The sequence below is a fragment of the Aquarana catesbeiana genome, linkage group LG01, assembly GCF_042186555.1.
Source record: "Aquarana catesbeiana isolate 2022-GZ linkage group LG01, ASM4218655v1, whole genome shotgun sequence".
Lineage (NCBI taxonomy): Eukaryota > Metazoa > Chordata > Amphibia > Anura > Ranidae > Aquarana > Aquarana catesbeiana.
The window spans coordinates 95,500,622-95,519,412 of NC_133324.1; the positions used below are offsets into that span (position 1 = coordinate 95,500,622).

General features: G+C 42.3%; 1 protein-coding gene across 1 annotated transcript in view; it reads left to right on the top strand.

Moving 5' to 3' along the window:
- Positions 1 to 18,791, top strand: part of NNT (nicotinamide nucleotide transhydrogenase) — a 188,551-nt gene that overhangs the window by 30,409 nt on the left and 139,351 nt on the right. The window contains exons 5-8 of the mRNA XM_073622115.1: positions 1,616 to 1,703; positions 12,109 to 12,197; positions 13,976 to 14,163; positions 17,876 to 18,009. Coding sequence (XP_073478216.1) covers positions 1,616 to 1,703; positions 12,109 to 12,197; positions 13,976 to 14,163; positions 17,876 to 18,009 — 499 coding nt within the window. The remainder of the gene's footprint in view (positions 1 to 1,615; positions 1,704 to 12,108; positions 12,198 to 13,975; positions 14,164 to 17,875; positions 18,010 to 18,791) is intronic.

Here is an 18,791-nt window from a genome sequence, read left to right on the forward strand (position 1 = left end):
CACATATTCACCTGTTAGTACAATGCGGCTAGTAGACAACAGTAGTGAATTTTCCATGCTCGCACGTTTCTACAAACTTGGTAGTGAGTTCTGCATCTTTTTATTGCATTAATTTCTACCTCTATACATAAGTGTTAGGGAAACTTGTATTGTGTATATTTTTTTAAGTGAAAATCTCAGCACCTTAAACTTGGCATATTTAAAAAGTTTAAAAGCTAAAATACACCCTAAAGCAGTAGTAAACCACTGGGCGAGGTTTTAAAAAAATTTTTTTTTTTTTATATTGACCTGCAAGGTTATATCATAATATGCTAGTATGCATCGCATACTAGCACTTTATGTGACACTTGCCTGAAAAGGAAGCCCTCCAGCAAAGTGCTGTCACCGTTGGAGGCTGCTTCCATCTTCACCCATCTTCCTTCTGGGTCCGGGGGGTTCAGGCTGTGTGACTGGCCGGTGCCGCAATCACTCCCGCACATGCGCCGGGGTCACCGTTTTCAGCACAGGGCTCTGAAGGAACGGCCCGGTTGGCGTCCCTTCAGAGCGCATGCACTGATGTTATCGGCTGCATATAAAGTGAATATCTCATAAACGGTGCACATTTAGTAGATATTTACAGTACCTATTGGTAAGCGTTTATTATAGGTTTACCTAATGGGTACAAGTCAGAGATGTGAGTTTACTTCCACTATAAAATGGTCTATTTTTTTTTTTTCTTTTGTGTGAGTGCATGCATTTGAAAAGTCAATTGTGCTCATTGTGAAATAATAATTACACTTTGCTTATTGTAATGGAACTGAATGCATGGTGGTCTATAGCAGCCTTTTTCAACCAGGGCGCCCAGGCACCCTGTGGTACCTTCAGGTTCCTTCAGGGGTGCCTTTGGCAAATTCCTGAAAGATTGTATACAAGCCAGCAAGTGGATGAAGCCTGCCTTTTAGTTACACAAAGCCACAGGTTTTCTTTGTGCACTATTACAACCTTCTAGCCGCCAGCGTCCTAACAACCAATGATGTCATTGGTCAATATAGAGGACGTCGGGCACCTGCACAGCATCCTTGTTTTCTCTGCCCCCTATGTCAGCACTGGGGTCACATTAGATGAATAAGCCCTGATTCACACCAGTGTGGCTTTGAAATTGTACATGATACAAAATAATGCAGCTCCTTCATAAATCAGTAAATTAATTTTTTACAAGCAGGGAACGTACCTGAAGTTACAGTGGTATCTGACTCTCGCAATCTCTGTACAGCAGGGCTAGAATGTGAGCGGAAGAAGTAGTACAAGTAGCCAATCAGTGTATTTGTTAATAAAAAGACACCGATGGGAAGAAAAAGCAAAGAGACACAGAAATTAGCTCATCGTTATGCTGTTTATCCAACTATCCAGGCTGAGGAAGGTCCAAGATGAACTGGGCTCAGGGGAAGTGAGTTGACTGGTACTGATCATCAGACTGAGGACATTTAGTGGCAGAAAAGTGTACTGCAACAAAAGCTGGTTTTGTTATTTTATCATTTAACGAGCTATTGATTTTTACCTTGTTATTTTTCTCAGGTATTATGCAAACAAATAGATACTGTCATTTATTATATTTGGCTTCTGTTTTGCCTTGCAGATACAAAGCTGTTGTTTTGGCTGCTAACAACTTTGGACGGTTTTTCACTGGACAGATTACAGCAGCAGGGAAGGTCCCACCAGCCAAGGTAAATAGAATCCCTTTCATAAGGGTGCTGAGACCTGTAGTCTGTGAATGGGCTATGTGTTTTATGCAGCTAAAGCCGCCAAGCGCTGCATGTAGGCAGCCTATTCAAGTCTATGGGGATGCAGGGGCTGCACAGATATAGCTGCTCATCCTAATGTTACACGCATGTGGGTGTGGAACTCTTAATGCCTGGCAACTAGCATGCCCTGAAGGATAAGTTGGCAACGCCCACATTTCCTACAATTTTTACACTTTTGTTGAACTCCAATATAGGTATTTGTTATATTTCAGCAATCTGACAGGAGACTTGTGAGGCCCCTTTCACACGGACGGCTAGAATTGTGCTTTTAGCTGTGGATTTTCTAGTTTTCTACCGCAGCTAAAAGCACACAATGCTTTCCCATGGCCACATTCACACACTGCGTTTAGCTGCGGTTTAGTTACATGCAGTTTGGTGCGGATAGAAAATAGAATTGACTGCATCCAGGAGCGATTTAACGCAGCTATCTGCACATAACTGACGGTAATCGCAGTGTACTATTTCTCCTGCGGATAGCAGCGGCAACAAGGAAAGAAAAGCAACAGGAAGCACATCAGAAATGGCAAGAATGTTCCAAACGCAGCTAAATGCAGCTGCATGTAAACGCAGGTAATCTCACTGTACAAATGCAGCTGATCGCAGAGCCTGGAGTCTTGAATTTCACAGAACATATTATATGCTTTTTAACTGCGGCAGAACAGTCGTCCGTGTGAAAGGCCTGAACTCTCCTACACAGCAGCAGCTGTCTTGTCATTCCAGAATGGCAACAAAAGTGAGTACACCCCTAAGTGAAAATGTCAAAATTGGGCCCAAAGTGTCAATATTTTGTGTGGCCACCATTATTTTCCAGCACTGCCTTAACCCTCTTGGGCATGGAGTTCACCAGAGCTTCACAGGTTGCCACTGGAGTCCTCTTCCACTCCTTTATGATGACATCACGGAGCTGGTGGACGTTAGAGACCTTGCGCTCCTCCACCTTCTGTTTGAGGATGCCCCACAGATGCTCAATAGGGTTTAGGTCTGGAGACATGCCTGGCCAGTCCATCACCTTTACCCTCAGCTTCTTTAGCAAGGCAGTGGTCGTCTTGGAGGTGTGTTTGGAGTCGTTATCATGTTGGAATACTGCCCTGCGGCCCAGTCTCCGAAGAGAGGGGATCATGCTCTGCTTCAGTATGTCACAGTACATGTTGGCATTCATGGTTCCCTCAATGAACTGTAGCTCCCCAGTGCCGGCAGCACTCATGCAGCCCCAGACTATGACACTCCCACCACCATGCTTGACTGTAGCCAAGACACACTTGTCTTTGTACTCCTCACCTGGTTGCCGCCCCACACGCTTGACACCATCTGAACCAAATAAGTTTATCTTGGTCTCAGCAGATCACAGAACATGGTTCCAGTAATCCATGTCCTTAGTCTGCTTGTCTTCAGCAAACTGTTTGTGGACTTTCTTGTGCATCATCTTTAGAAGAGGCTTCCTTCTGGAGCGACAGCCATGCAGACCAATTTGATGCAGTGTGCGGCGTATGGTCTGAGCACTGACAGGCTGACTCCCCACCCCTTCAACCTCTGCAGCAATGCTGGCAGCACTCATAAACGAAGAACTGAACTTTCTGGTAAACAAAGGGTAGCAGGATTCCTGCATTATCCAAGAAGGGCAAGTAGTCAGGTATTTAACATAAAAGGGGTCAAGAATGTAAGACTGAGGAGGAAAAGGGGGTGGAAAATAGAAAAAACAGAAGCAAAGGGCAAGGAAACAAAAGCGAATGGTGGCAGCATTGTATGGATACATGGACCATAACTTCATGTCATTCCACGATGGGGAGCAAGAAAATGTGGGTGCCTTCTTAAAATGTTTGCAGAGGTGGACTTTACCTTTTTAAATTCACCAAATAGCATTTTCAGATACCTACGTTAGTTATTTATTTTTTTGAAGAGTGCAGGAAATTTGTGCATGGTTAGACTTTCCAGTAAGCAATCTGTGGATTCTGCCCTTTATAACAGTGGTCTTGCAAACCTGGCCTGTTAGTGGGTCCTGAGGACAGGGTTGATGACCACTGTGCTATATCATTTGTGAATTCAGGAGCCCACTCTTGTTTTGTTAACGTAGCAGCCAGCAGATGGCGACATTGTACCACCCAAGCCATAGTAAACTTGGCAGTGATGTCCTTCCCATCATAATACAGCCGTGTTTACTCTTTGAATTTCACGGTGTGCTGGATCTTGTTCTGATCCAGATTTAGCATGCGAAGCTGCACCTGCTGCTGCGAGTAACATGAGCTGATTTTCTGTTCCAGCTGGCCTTGGGTTCATTAGCTGTGTTTTCGGGCAATAGGAGGGAGGGCTAAGGAGTATGTAAGGTGCCAGGTTGCTGTAATGTCTACTGAATCTCTGTTTCCAAAGGCTGGGGTTCAGTGATAAACCATAAAAAAAAACAGTTGTTGACCATTTGACTGACATAAATGCCTGTCCTAGCTAGTTAATGATATAAATTATTTAACGTCATTCTCACATTCCTGATTGGGCCTCAGTTGGCTTTTGTAATCTTTGCCTGACTGCATATCATAAGTTTCTGTAAAATGCAATGCAAGATGGCAAACTGGAGGTGTTCTGTCTACAGAATGTGTACAGATGCCCTCCAGAAATGTCATTTCCTGCTTGTGTGATTGGCTTATTGCTTTTCCCAGAGGTCTACATTGAGATGCAGGTCAGCTTTTGGACAAAAAAACCCTGTAGATTTGATTTCCCTTTTGAGAGAAATCGCATCTAAAGGGATTTTTTCGCCCGACATTTGACTTGTATCTTAATGCAAACTTCTGGGAAAATGTTGTCTAAAGGGATACCGGCCCTGGGGGGTGATCAAGGGGTTAAATGTGTTCCCTAGGTGTGTTTCTAACTGTGGGGGGATGGGACTGACTAGAGGAGGAGCCAGATCGTTGTTCCTACTTAGAGCTGTTTTTCCTCCCCAGTCAGAACAGGGATTTATGTTTTTACACACAAATCCCTGTTCTGGCTCTCGTGCCCGCAATTGCAGGTGGCCGGTGACTATCACGCCCGCCGTGCAGCGGGTGCACGCGCGAGTCTGCTGTGGCTCTTAAAGGAGCCGCCGTACATATATGCAGATTTGCGCAGGAGAGCCATCCTGCCGCCGTATATGTACAGGAGCCGGTCAGGAAGTGGTTAAAGCCCAAGTGTAGGCAAAAAAAATAAAAATCACCACAAGGAACATAATTTACAGTCAGTAGGATGTGTCCCTTGTGCCGATGCATCTTCTAGGAGTGGATTGTTAGCATTAAACCTCTAAGTGTTATTACCCCACACACAAGTTGTGAACAAATGACACATGAACAGTGATAGGGGAAGACTGCTGAGGCTTTAACTTTGGTGGGCTACCAGGGAATGGGTAACCCCCCCGCCCCCCAAAAAAGACTTTTTAAATGTTTGGCTCCCAGGACGTAAGTTTTCCTTTTAATTGTCAGTTATTTTGGCATTTGTACATAGTTTAGTATAAGTATTTGTATTGGTATAGCTAAGCGCCCTTTCACACTGATGCGTTTTTACCATGCAAGAAAAACGCAATAAAAATGTTTCCCTTTAAATTCTATGGGACTTTTTGCACCACTGTGCTGTGGGTGGGGTGCATTTTTAAAAGTTGTGCATGCTGCATCTTTAGTGCGGTTTTGAGAACTGCACCAAAAAAGCAGCTTCCCATTGAAATGAGTGGAAATTGCAGTAAAAAACGCACCCACGATTTGCATTTTTGGTGCGTTTTTTGAGTTGCATGTCCATTTTTCACAGGTGCAGGTGGCCTAAAAACGTGTGGGAAGTGCATCTGAAAAACAGCAAAATCATGGTAAAAACGCACATGCCTTTTGCCGTGATTTTGCTGCAGAGCAGTGTGAAAGGGACCTAAGGCTCCGTTCACATCATGGTGTTCCGTTTTGCAGCCACGATTTGGGTGCTATTGAAAGTAACCGGGATCGCAAGGGCGTCCTGCGATTTGCAGCGATTCGGAATCGCGGCAGAATTTCAACGATTCCACCCGCAAAACGGAACGCCATGGTGTGAATGTAGCCTAATACAATTCTGTATGCTAGAGCTTTTCCTAAAGCTGTTAGAAGTACACTGCCCCCCTCTAGTGGTGTAAAGGTGCATGACATGCATGGAGTTTCACTTTTAGAAAAGTATATTTATCGTTGGCCATCCTGATCACTAGTAAATAATGTTCACAGATAAGCCAACATGGTCTTCCAGGGTTCATACCGTACACGTTTGGAGCACTCTACATCAGAACTGACCTCATAATTTATCCCCAATGCACCTTCAAAAAAAAAAAATTTCCCATGCATCTTAAAGTCTCATCTATGTGAAAGGTTTAAAAATTAGCAACTTTTGGTTGTTCTTTATTAATGTGTATTGATTGTCACATTGGGATCGGACATAGATAGATGCAGCCTCTTGCACTGATCTTCCATCGATCCTAAAGTAGGGCGATTTAAGTTATTTCGTACAATAACAGCATTGCCAACCTCCGCAAATGGGGAAAAACATTTAAAATTTACAAAAGAAAAAATAAATTGGAACAAAACAAAGTAAGAATAAAAAGTCACTGTGCAGCACATTTACATCTTCTCAATTTTGGCCAGTTCCTCTCCTTGGTTTGCATATAGGGTTAAAGTATGGTGCATGGGAGTTTGACTTAATAAACTTTTCCACATATCTGAAAGAACGCCTTCTAATAGGGCTAAATGTTTTCACATGTTCACCAGATGTGCGCACATGAACCAGGTGCAGACCCGCAATGCTAATAGGTAACTGAGGAACGTGGTCTGTTCTCATCCTTATCACAGTCAGGTGGTAGCTTGCCAGCACTGAAATTAAAGCCCAATTGTGACATGCTCCTAAATGATACAAATCTATTCGGCGTGGATCGTAGACTAAAACGTTGAGCGTTATCATTTTACAGCTCGCACTCATTATCAGAAAATCGGAAGAAAAATACCGCTTTCAACACGGTCATAGGATAATCTGATGGTTAGTACGAGAGCCGATATTATCTGAAGGGACAAACACAAATTTTTTTTCATGTATGATACCAGATCGTACGATTTTCGTTTGATCGGTACAGTTGTCATCCGAAAATACAATACACATACAACACATTGCATCACTTCCGAATTTTTATTCTGTTGTACTAGAATTTTTGTAACTTTTGTAATCTCTTAATTTTCTAGCATGCAAAAAAAAAAAAAAAAAAAAAAAGGGATCGTCATTCATCTCATAATCTCATTATGTGTACGAGGCATAATTCTGAGATTAAATCAACCCTCAAATAGTCCCACCCTTACTAGGTGATCACTGGGTTGAAAAAAAAAATGCACCCCCCATTTTAATTGACTTGAAGCTGCAGTCACATGATCATCCAGCGCCAGGTCCTTGTCCTCTTCTTCTTCTTCTTCTTCTTCTTCTTCTTCTTCTTCTTCTTCTTCTTCTTCTTCTTCTTCTTCTTCTTCTTTTTTTTTTTATAATTTTTTAAATTCTTATATTTTTCAGTACAAATAGCATACAAGCTTCTAATAAGAAACTGAAAGGAGATACAACCTGTTAACATTACACACACAGAATCTAGAGTGTATCTCGGAGAAGGATGATAACATAGTTCTAAAATAGTAATAGTGAAGGTACCACAATCAAACACACTATATCGACATATTGATTGCTTATAATAACGTAGCCTGCATATCCATGAAAGAAAAAATACAGATGAAATCAGCCAGCTGGACTCAAAGGCTCCATCTTGTGGGAGGAGAGAAATCCCAAGACATCAAGGGGGGTCCATCCGGAGATACCAGGGTACCCATATCCCATTATGACGATCCACCTTATCAGCTAATCGGGCCCAGATTCTTTTTATTTAACAAAATTTTTCAATTTTAAAAGTACAAACCTATTATACAAACATATCACATAAGTCATCACAAATACTACATAACTAAAAGAAAGGAAAGAAAAAGGCAAAAAAAATAAACCACCCTACAGATTTGGAGCATAAAACATACAAACAAATTAATGGAGATTAATGCTTATTAAATAAAATGGACTATACATGACCATAAAGTACTCCTCTCAATAAAGTGAATGTATGTATATATAGTCACATATAGCCATATACAACAATACTTATGGTGCAGATTGAGCTATACCACTACCGGGGGCATGGACTCAAGCCAATGTGACTAAATAGCATCCGAGTTCCTTAAAAAATATGTATGATTTGTCCTCTCTTTACGTTCTGGAGGGGACAGTTTCCATTAGATGGCCAGTGGAGGGGTTCTCTTGGGGACAGAAGGCTGCTGACTTTAGAGTTCATCAAGTGAATGGGAATGGATGGCAAGAGTTTCCATGCAGAGCTGGACCTGCAGTCCCTGCAGATGGAAATAGTATCAGTGACAAACTTTGATGGGAGGGACTTGGATGGAGGGACTTTGATGGGAGGGACTTGGATGGAGGGATAGAGTGAGTATAACTGGATGGGAGGGATATGGATGGGAGGGACTGAGGGACTTGGATGGGAGGGACTTGGGTGGAAGGATGGGAGAGACTTGGATGGGAGGGACTTGGATGGGAGAGACTTGGATGGGAGGGACTTGGATGGGAGGGACTTGGATGGGAGGGACTTGGATGGGAGGGACTCGGGTGAGTATAACTGACTATCAGGTGAGAACAGCAGGCATGGTGGGTTAGGGATTGGGAAATGATAGAGTTGGGCTTTAATGCTGGCCCAGCAAAAAAACTCTACGCTAGGCTGGACACTGGCTAAGGATTGCTGCTGTCTGAGTGAGAGTGTTCAGCAATCCGCCACATTGTCTTTCCAGCACCGCAATTGGCAGCACCTGATCTTCCATCTGATTGCAGAGCTGTAGTGATGCCGAAAAAGCGTCATGTGCGATGCTGTACTTTCTACGTGAGAGCCGTGGTCTTTAGCTGCAGTCACCTTCCCAACATATGACTTTTTCACTAGGGCTAAAGGACCATTTGGAATATATAGCACAATGGAGTTGATTTACTAAAACTAGAGAGTGCAAAATCTGGTGCAGCTGTGCATGGTAGCCAATCAGCTTCAATTATACTTTTGACAAAAAAAAAAACATGGAAGCTGATTGGTTTCTTTGCAGAGCTGCACCAGATTTTGCACTCTCCAGTTTTAGTAAATCAACCCCAATGAGACGAATAACATTTAAGTCCTGATCCAGCCTGACTAGGGTTGTAGGTAGTGGAAAGTAAAAACTATCCAGACATTTGTGTTCAGGCAGTAGCTCTTGTGGAAGCATGGGCTTGCATTGTATGTAGTGAGTCTGCTCATGCATAGTAATGCACACCTGGGACACGGTGAATTAGGAAGGGGAATTTCTGTTGTGTTGTGCTCTGCGTGAAAACAAACATCCTCTGTGTCTGTCTGTCTGGAAAGTATCTGGTACTTTGTGTGTGTGGTATTCTGGAGAAAATGTAGCCAATAGATGAGTTCATTGATGTTTATTTTCTTGTAACTGGAAACTATAATGTGCTGGGCGCATAAGATGGAGGACTGGAGGCCAGAGACCTTCTGCACATTTTTTGTTCCAGGCTTTGGTGAAAAACACATAAGGGTTACCCTGGCTTGTAATGGTTGTAGCCCCGAGCTTGGATTTCCTTTCATTTGGTAAAAGAGGAAACTTCACCCATTCCTGTTCATTGCAATGCATGCAAGATCTACTTGCAAGCCCGGTGAATCCTGCATTGTCCTTTTATTCCCCCCAGTGTTCTTCTGCAATGCATAGGCCTGTTTCACATGGGCTTCAGCCTATATAAGGGCAGTGTGGACAGCAAGCTTTGACAAAGCATTTGCAGAGCTTTCAGTATTTTTTTTTTTTTTTTGAAGCGTTTAAAGTACCATTCAAATCCAGTTAGTAAATGTTGAACACCGGTCCTAATGATTGCCACTTTAAGCCTGCTAGTAGGCTTTCCACAAGCTTTAAAAAACTCAGAAGCCTGCTAGCAGCTTGCTTAAAGTGGCAATCAGCACTCCCATTTGGACCTCTGTTCAAAATTTACAAACTGAAGCTGAATGGTAATTTCAAGGCTTCAACAAAGCTTGCTGAAAGCTCTGTAAATGCTTTGTCAAAGTTTGCTGTTCACACGGCTTATATACAAGCTGAAGCCTTTGTGAATCTGGCCTTAATGTGCCAAACTGCCCCTTCTTGTATGTTATCTGTAGTCAGATTTCTCTTCCAGGTTCTCGGTCGGTGCCCTAATGAACCAGTGTTGGGTTCTTCTCCATCTTCTGTGTGGAAGCATGCAGCCTTCTGGGATATGTGATATCAGTGTCCTGGGGGCTGCAGGAGGAGGCTTGACCTCCACCTTACTTGGGCAAGGATTTGAGGCTGGGAGGTCAACCATAAGAACAATAATCGCTGATTAAATAAAAAAAACTGGTATTGGTACCGATACTTAGCATTTTCACGAGTACTTGTACTCATGCAAATGCTCCAGTACCTAAAACCTTTGCGGTGCGATGTGAGCCCATACAAAATTAATGGACTCCAATTGCACTGCAAAGAATCGCATGTGATTTGAACAGGAATGTGGTGCAATTCCTGTCTTAATCACATGCGGGTTCTCGCACTGTTCCTGTGTGAACCCAGGATTGTCATATTGACTTCAGCCCGGGTTCACACAGGAGCGGTTCGGGAAACCGCATGTGATTCAGACAGGCATCGCATTCCTGTTCAAATTCCATGTGATTTCTTTGCAGTGTGATTTGAGCCCATTCATTTTGTATAGGCTCAAATCGCACTGCACGGTATAGATAATTGGTATCGGTGAGTACTGGAGCACGATTATCAGTACTCATACTTGCTCTTAAAAAAAAACAGGTATCGGATATATATATATATATATATATATATATATATATATATATATATATATATATATATATATATATATATATATATATATATATATATATATATATATATATAATTTCTTTCTATTGATTATGTGTGTGTATATTTATACATTTTAATTTTTTTATTTTTTTTATTTCGTATCTACTACTTGTAGCCAGCAAGTGGAACTCTAAGCAAAAGTGACAATTTACTGTGCAGCTATTGTACTAAGATGGGAGTAGACTCTCTTAATGAAGTCTTCAACATCTTCGGCTGGGTCCACATATTGGATGCGGGTTTCCTTGTCAATTTGCATGACATGCGCGTGTGCCCGGCTCGCAATGGAGCCGGTTCACACAGGTCTGGGGCGGCTGCGGTCCGCATTCCAAAAGGGTCCTGTGCGTCTTTGGGTCCAGTTCAGGTGTGAATTCAGGCAAAAATTCAGACCTTCGCACCTGAACCGGTGAAAAGGGATGCAACAGACCCCATGCTGGGAACTGCGGGTGCACATATGTGAACCGGTCCTTAAAGGGTTACTGAACTCAGGACCCTGCATTCACTATATGTGGTCCCCCACAGTACACAGAACATGGAAATTCAATTATTTTAGTAAATATTAACTGCTAAATACCTTTTTCTTATCAGCAGTATATAGCAGTCTTGTGACTTCTATCAGTGCCTGGTTAAAGCTTGTAGGAGGAGTTTTCATACTACACCAGCTGTCCCATCAGGATGCAGGACCCCTGACCCTCTGTCTGGACAGTGCTGATTGACACTGTGCTGATCACATGCACTCTCCCAAGAAAATTAAAAAAAAAAACTCTCTAGCAATACACATCAAACGGAGCATGTGCAGAGTGCCCCCAAGGCTCTGTTCTATCAGGAGATGATTTTGGGGACAGTAGAAGCACGGGAGGGTTAGAGAAGACAGAATCAGAAAAGAGCCTTTTTACACAATGCAGAGGACTAACCCCTTAGGTTCCACAGTGAGTATAACAAGCATGCTTTACTGCATATACAGACTGATTTTATGTTGTGGGTTTAGTAGCACTTTAGTGAAATTGCAGAGGATGGCAAATAGCACAAAGGCAGTTCTGAGCCTTATTAGAAAGTCATTGCTGAACCCTATAATAAAGAACAAAGGGGCTGCTTATGCTGAGGTCCTTCTAATACTGAATAGATACCCGGCTTTCACTAAATTCGGTTATTTTGGGGTTTCCTTTAAAGCTGTAAAGGCAATCTTCTTGGTTAAGCTGCCTATTGTTGATTACATTCTACAAACCTCAGATGTGAGCAGCACTTACGCTGTCTGTTTCTTAATTCCTTCTATAAAGTGTTATTTTTTATGTTTGTTAGCAGTTTTTGAAGCTGTATTTCTGGATGATTTGAATACTTCACATAGTGATATCTTGGACTCGGTGATCTTCTTTTCTGTGCAGGTATTAATCATTGGAGGTGGTGTCGCTGGTCTGGCTGCTGCAGGATCTGCAAAATCAATGGGGGCCATCGTCCGAGGATTCGACACCAGGTATTGCTATTTTTTAATCAGATTTGAACTTGTTTTTGAATTCACTCTGTCGTGAGAAAGGTATGGAGGCGGTGAGATTTTGCACATGCACCGATGTGCTGCAGGTCTTTTGGATCTGCGACACATCTGCCCCTGTGCCTGGTATTCCGGGGTTTGTAGGGGGGGCATGGTGCTGATGAATGACATATGCTGGTGGTGGAGGCGAAGGGAGAACTAGTTTCCTTGACCTGTCTGAACAAAACACGTTTGCTTTAACCACTTACGGACCGCCGCACGCCAATATACCTCCTAACTTTGAAGGGGAATATCATTGTTATGGCAGCAGGTAGCTGCCATAACCCCGGTATCCTCTTTTTCGGCTGGCGGTCCGCTTTCCAATAAGAGTGCTCTCTGCGGCGGATTCAAGATCATTTTTATCGACGGCGGGAGAGGGCGCCCTCCATCGCTTACCGGAGCTGTCGGTAGCGGCAAAGGAGAACGGATGTTGTCCCTTGCTGGGTATGGAGACGAGTGAGGGGAAGATGGTCCCCACCTGTCTCCATAACAATGTGGGGCGGAAGCGACGTCGAAATCTTCACTTCCACCCATAGCTCTTAAAGGGCCATTTTTTTTCAATTTTATTATATATATATATATATATATATATATATATTATATATAATATATATTTTTTTTTATTGCATTTTAGTGTAAATATGAGATCTGAGCTCTTTTTGACCCCAGATGTCATATTTAAGAGGTCCTGTCATGCTTTTTTTCTATTACAAGGGATGTTTACATTCCTTGTAATAGGAATAAAAGTGACACAATTTTTTTTTTTTAAAGAACAGTGTAAAAATAAAAGATAAAAAAAAAAAAAAAAAAATTTTTTTTTTTTAAAACGCGCCCCGTTCTGCCGAGCTCGCTGAAGCGAACGCATTCGTGAGTAGCGCCCACATATGAAAACGGTGTTCAAACCACACATGTGAGGTATCGCCGCGACTGGTAGAGCGAGAGCAATAATTCTAGCCCTAGAACTCCTCTGTAACTCAAAACATGCAACCTGTAGAATTTTTTTAAACGAGCCTATGGAGATTTTTAAGGGTAAAAGTTTGGCGCCATTCCACGAGTGGGTGCAATTTTGAAGCGTGACTTGCTGGGTATCAGTTTACTTAGTGTAACATTATCTTTCACAATATAAAAAAAAAAATTGGGTTAACTTTACTGTTGTCTTATTTTATAATTCAAAAAAGTGTATTGCAACGACCGCCATTTTATTCTCTAGGGTGCTAGGAAAAAAATGTATAATGTTTGGGGGTTCTAAGTAATTTTCTAGCAAAAAAAATGTTTTTACCTTGTAAACAACAAATCTCAAAAAGAGGCTCGGTCCTTAAGTGGTTAAGATAGCTACATACTAGTGTTTCTGGGTCTGTCTGACCCACAGAACTTTTGTATCCTCTGTGTAGATTCTACCCTGATCCATATAAGCCTTGTATTCTCTTTATACATTTTATTCTGGAGTGGCAGATTTGCTATGCTACGATAAAGTGCTGCCGGTGTCACAGATAAACCTCCTAAACCATGGATGCTCAACCTGTGGCCCTCCAGTTGTTGCGGAACTACAAGTCCCTTGAGGCATTGCTTACACAAGGCTGACCGTTTCAAGCATGTTTCCCAATTGCAGAGGCATGATGGAACTTGTAGTTCTGCAACAGCTGGTGGGCCACAGGTTGAGCACCCATGTAATCTAAATTGATGTTTAGCACCTTGCAGATGTTAATCTTCTCTGTATAATGCAGGGCTGCAGCTTTGGAGCAGTTCAAGTCTATTGGTGCCGAGCCCTTAGAAGTAGACCTAAAGGAGTCTGGAGAGGGGCAAGGAGGATACGCCAAGGAAATGTCCAAGGAGTTTATCGAAGCTGAGATGAAGCTGTTTGCCAAGCAGTGTCAAGATGTGGACATCATCATTACTACAGCTCTCATTCCTGGTAATTAGCCTGGCAGAAAAATAAAGAATGAATGCATTACAAGCTATTTTTTCCTCCTGCTCCTCCAAACACTTGCTTTATTAAACCTATCTGGGCCCCTAGATTGAGGGAAATAATCACCATTGATTATAAATAATTTGTCCCTGATATGACCACTCATTGGCTAAGGCCAGTTATCACACTGCTGTGCTGCAGTTTGGCTGTAGTGCAAGTGTACCCACAGTTTTCATGTGGTTAACCTGTGTTTTCCCATAGACTTTCTAATTGGGGTGCCTGTTTTTGGCGAGTTTAGCATGTGGGACTTTTGGTGCACTTTCAGAAAACGCACCAGAAACACGCAACCTAATAGAAAGTCTATGAGAACGCGGGTTAACCACACGAAAACCACGGGTACACCTGTGCTGTGGCCAAACCTCAGTGCAGCAGTGTTCAACCTGCCTAACATTATTCTGGTGTAAGGCCTCTTGCAGATTGACACAGTAATTTAGTGATATTTATAGAGATGCATCGAAATTTTGGTGGCCGGCATTTTGCAGATAGAGAAAAGGGTGCCGAAAACGCATCCGATTTTGTCACGATTTTACTTTGATTACGGTGGGGTTTTTCATGCATCATATGACTCAAAAACGTAATATAGTTACGTTTATTGATGCGTTCTTGCTGTGTTTTTAATGCATTTTTGGTGCAGTTTTTTTTTTAACTGACCAAAAATGCAGCAAGCAAGATGTTTAACACCACAATGGAAGGGCAACGGACCAGTGTGAAGACATACATAGAATTTAAAGGGTGCATTTTTCTTGAACTTTTCTTGCGCTAAAGGTGGCGCTAATGTCTGATAATAAATTCATATTCATTTAAATTCAAGATATTAAAAAGTCAAATACAATAATTTGTAAAAATATATATTTTAAAAAAAAAATCATTTTCGGTTTTCAGACAAGTGCATCCTGCATTTTCAATTTTGGCATCAAACTTTCCACTTGGTGCACCTCTAGATATTTATACACAGGGTCTTTTTGGCAAAAAATGCAATAAAAATGCAAGTTATGTACTTGGCATATACACTCATAAAAGTACAATTGTGTAATTTATTATTCTTCTTCCTCTTCAAGCTTTCAGTGGTTACTGCACTCAATCATAAACTTTATTTAGTTTTTTCTCTCTGCACTGCGGGTCTTTACACATCTGTGTGCATTATCCCATAGACCACAATGCACGTTAGAAAAAAAAAATGCTACATGGCTACAAACACAGTATTTCTTTCACCTGTGTGCAATAGGCCTTAGATTGGGTCAGAAGACACATTTCCTTGTAGGAAATGTAAGGACATCTCCATTCCTTAGGCCCCTTTCACACATGCGGACAGTATGTCCGTATTTCATCCATCCGTTTTCGGATGAAATACGGACATACATGCATCCCTATGGGATAGCGGGTGTCAGCGGATGTACATCCGCTAACACCCGATGTTGTCCGGCTCCGCTCTCGTCCGATTCTGCGGACGGAAGAAAATCCTATTTTTCTATCCGTCTGCAGAGCGGATCTGTCCGTGTTCCTCCGATCCCCCAGGAGAGCGGAGATCTGACAGGGCGGTCCCTGCACAGTGTGCGGGTCCCGCCCTGTCATCTGCCTGCTCAGCTGGGGAAAACGGAGCTATCCCCGCTGAGCAGCGGATAAACACGGGGCGGATCAACACGGATCCGTCCCGTGTGAAAGGGGCCTTAAACCAGGGATCTCCGAACTGCGGCCTGCGGGCCGGATGTGGCCCTTTGCTTGCTTTTATCTGGCCTTTGGGGCACTATTCCTTCCACTGACACCAAAGATTGGGAACTAATTCTCCCAATGACAGACAAACAGCTATTTCTTCAGAATAACAAAAGGTAGGAATCTGCAACAAAGTTTGTTAAAATTTTTGTAATGTACATAAATCATCCAGAGGGGAACTTTTTTTTTTTTCCCCGACAAACGTGGAGTTACTTTTTAACCACTTCAGACCTTCACTGTAGCCGAAATACTGCTACAGCGTGGCTCTCATTCTGGGATGGCACTTGTGCTTGTCCTCTTAGAACCACGCGCCCCCTGGGGCACTCATCTGGCATGCTCTGTGATTACCGTGTCCTTCAGATGCATCTGCTCACAGATCATGGTAAAGGGCCAATCGGTGGCCCTGTGATTGGCCCTTTTATATCAGCTGGTCTACCTGGAGTTTGGCATTCTGCCTTTTGCTGGAAGGCTCTTTTCTACATAGGATCTCCAAACGCTCCAAGTTACTGAAGATCTAGTCCATTCTAAGCTGTGTGTCCAATCAAAGCTGATCATATGTAAACAAACTTGCAGGTTATCAGCATTCCTTTCCTAATGTGCTGTCACAGCGTGAGGAGAGCCAGTACCCAGCAAGTGTGACAAGGGACACAGAGATAATTTTTTTCAAAATGTTCAGTCTTTTTTTGTTTGAGCAAAAAATAAAAAACCCAGTGGTGAATAAATACCACCAAAAGAAAGCTCTATCTGTTTTCAAAAAAATAACATTTTCATATAGGTACAGTGTTGCATGACTGAGTAATTGTCATTCAAATTGCGACATCACTGAAAGTTGAAAATTGGCCTGGGCAGGAAGCGGGTGAAAGTGCCCGGTGATTATCCAGTTCAGCCCTGGAAGAATTTACCCCCCTTAGTGACCAGGCCATTTTTTGCAATACGGCACTGCATTACGTTAGCTGACAATTGCGCAGTCGTGCGACGCTGTACCCAAGCAAAATTGGTGTCTTTTTTTTTTTTTTTTTTTTTTCCCCCACAAATAGAGCTTTCTTTTGCTGGTATTTGATCACCTCCGCAGTTTTTATTTTTTACGATATAAACAGAAGACCAACAATTTTTGAAAAAAACAAACTCTATTTTTTATTTTCTGCTATAGAACATACCCAATAAAAAAATGTAAAAAAATTGAATTTCTTCATCAGTTTAGGCCAATTTTTTATTCTGCTACATATTTTTGGTTAAAAAAAAAAAAAAACAAAACACCAAAAGGATATATTGATTGGTTTGTGCAAAAGTTATAGCGTCTACAAAATAGTGGATGGATTTATGGCATTTTTATTATTATTTTTTTTTTTTTTTTTTTTTTACTAGTAATCTGCGACATTGCGGTGGACAGATCTGACAACTAACTGACATTTTTTACACTTTTTTTGTGAACCAGTGACATTACAGTGATCAGTGCTAAAAATATGCACTGACATTGTACTAATGGCACTGGCAGGGAAGGGGTTAACATCAGGGGTGATCAGTGGGGTTAAATGTGTTCCTTCAGTGTATTTACTAACTGTATGGGGAATGGGCTGCCTGAGACGACACACAGATCTGTCTTCCTGCATAGCAAAAAGGATCACAGGATCATTGTGTCATCCCTTGACAAGAACTTAGATCTGCCTTGTTTACTTTCGGCAGATCCCTGTTCTGTCTCTGCGGGTAATGATCGCAGGCGACTGGTGGACATTGAGTCCGCTGGACCCACCGATTGGCTCCCCCCGCTGGCCAATCGGCATGCGCCTACAGAAAGGCGTGTACAAGCCTGACGTACACCTACGGTGATTTGCGCAGCCGAGCCAATCTGCCGCAGTGTAACTGCAGCGGCTGGTCGGCAAGCTGTTAAAGGCTCTCTCAGGTGCTTTTTTTGGGAGATTTTGTAATTTTTGCTCTACTTCCCTCACAGGGAAAAGGGCTCCCATATTGTTGAAGACCGACATGATTGAATCCATGAAGGAAGGTTCAGTTGTGGTAGATTTGGCATCAGAGGCCGGTGGTAACATTGAAACTACCAAACCCGGAGAGCTCTACATTCACAAGGTAGGTCACTATTTTCTGTATTTTATTGGGATTTCCTCATTTTGTAATGTGTGGTAGTCTTCATAAAATGGTCATAGTCCTTCATGTGTCTAAATTTACAAAGCTGCCGAAACCGATCTGCTGTCCGCCGCCCTGTGTATTTTGTAATTTTCTCCTGCATTATGTATTGTTGAAGAATATTTTACATGCTGGGTATCTGCTTCTTTTATAATGAAGGAACAGTGTAAGCTAATGTATTTTGATTCTGCCCACCACTCCAAAGAGGACCAAGTGGTGTGACGTTCTCATTAGTTTGCTGCTACACTTTCGTTATCCAATCAAAGTCTGAGGCAGGTCCTAGATCTGGCTGTAATGGTCAGCTGCAGTGTAGTCTATAGGAAGGTTTCAGTGTATAATCAGAAGATTGGATGAATTGCATTACGAAGTTCGTAAGCTGGTGGATCCTACCAAATGTGTATGTATCTTGCTGTACGGCTGGAGTTTAGCTTTAGGAATGAAATATATTTAGTGTGATTATTTCAGGTGTACATGTTATTGTTCATTGTGTTACATTATAGGGGTTCATTTACTAAAACGGGAGAGTGCAAAATCAGATGCAGCTCTGCAAAGAAACCAATCGGCTTCCAGGTTTTAGGCCTCATGTACGCTGCAGCTGCTAAACTCGCGTTTCGGAGCAGTTTGCGTTTTTTTCAGCAGCCCCTGAACTCTACTCAATGTTTTCTTATGTGTACATGTACATCGAGTCATTTATAGTGGTTTAGAGGCAGTTGAGTTTACTGGCA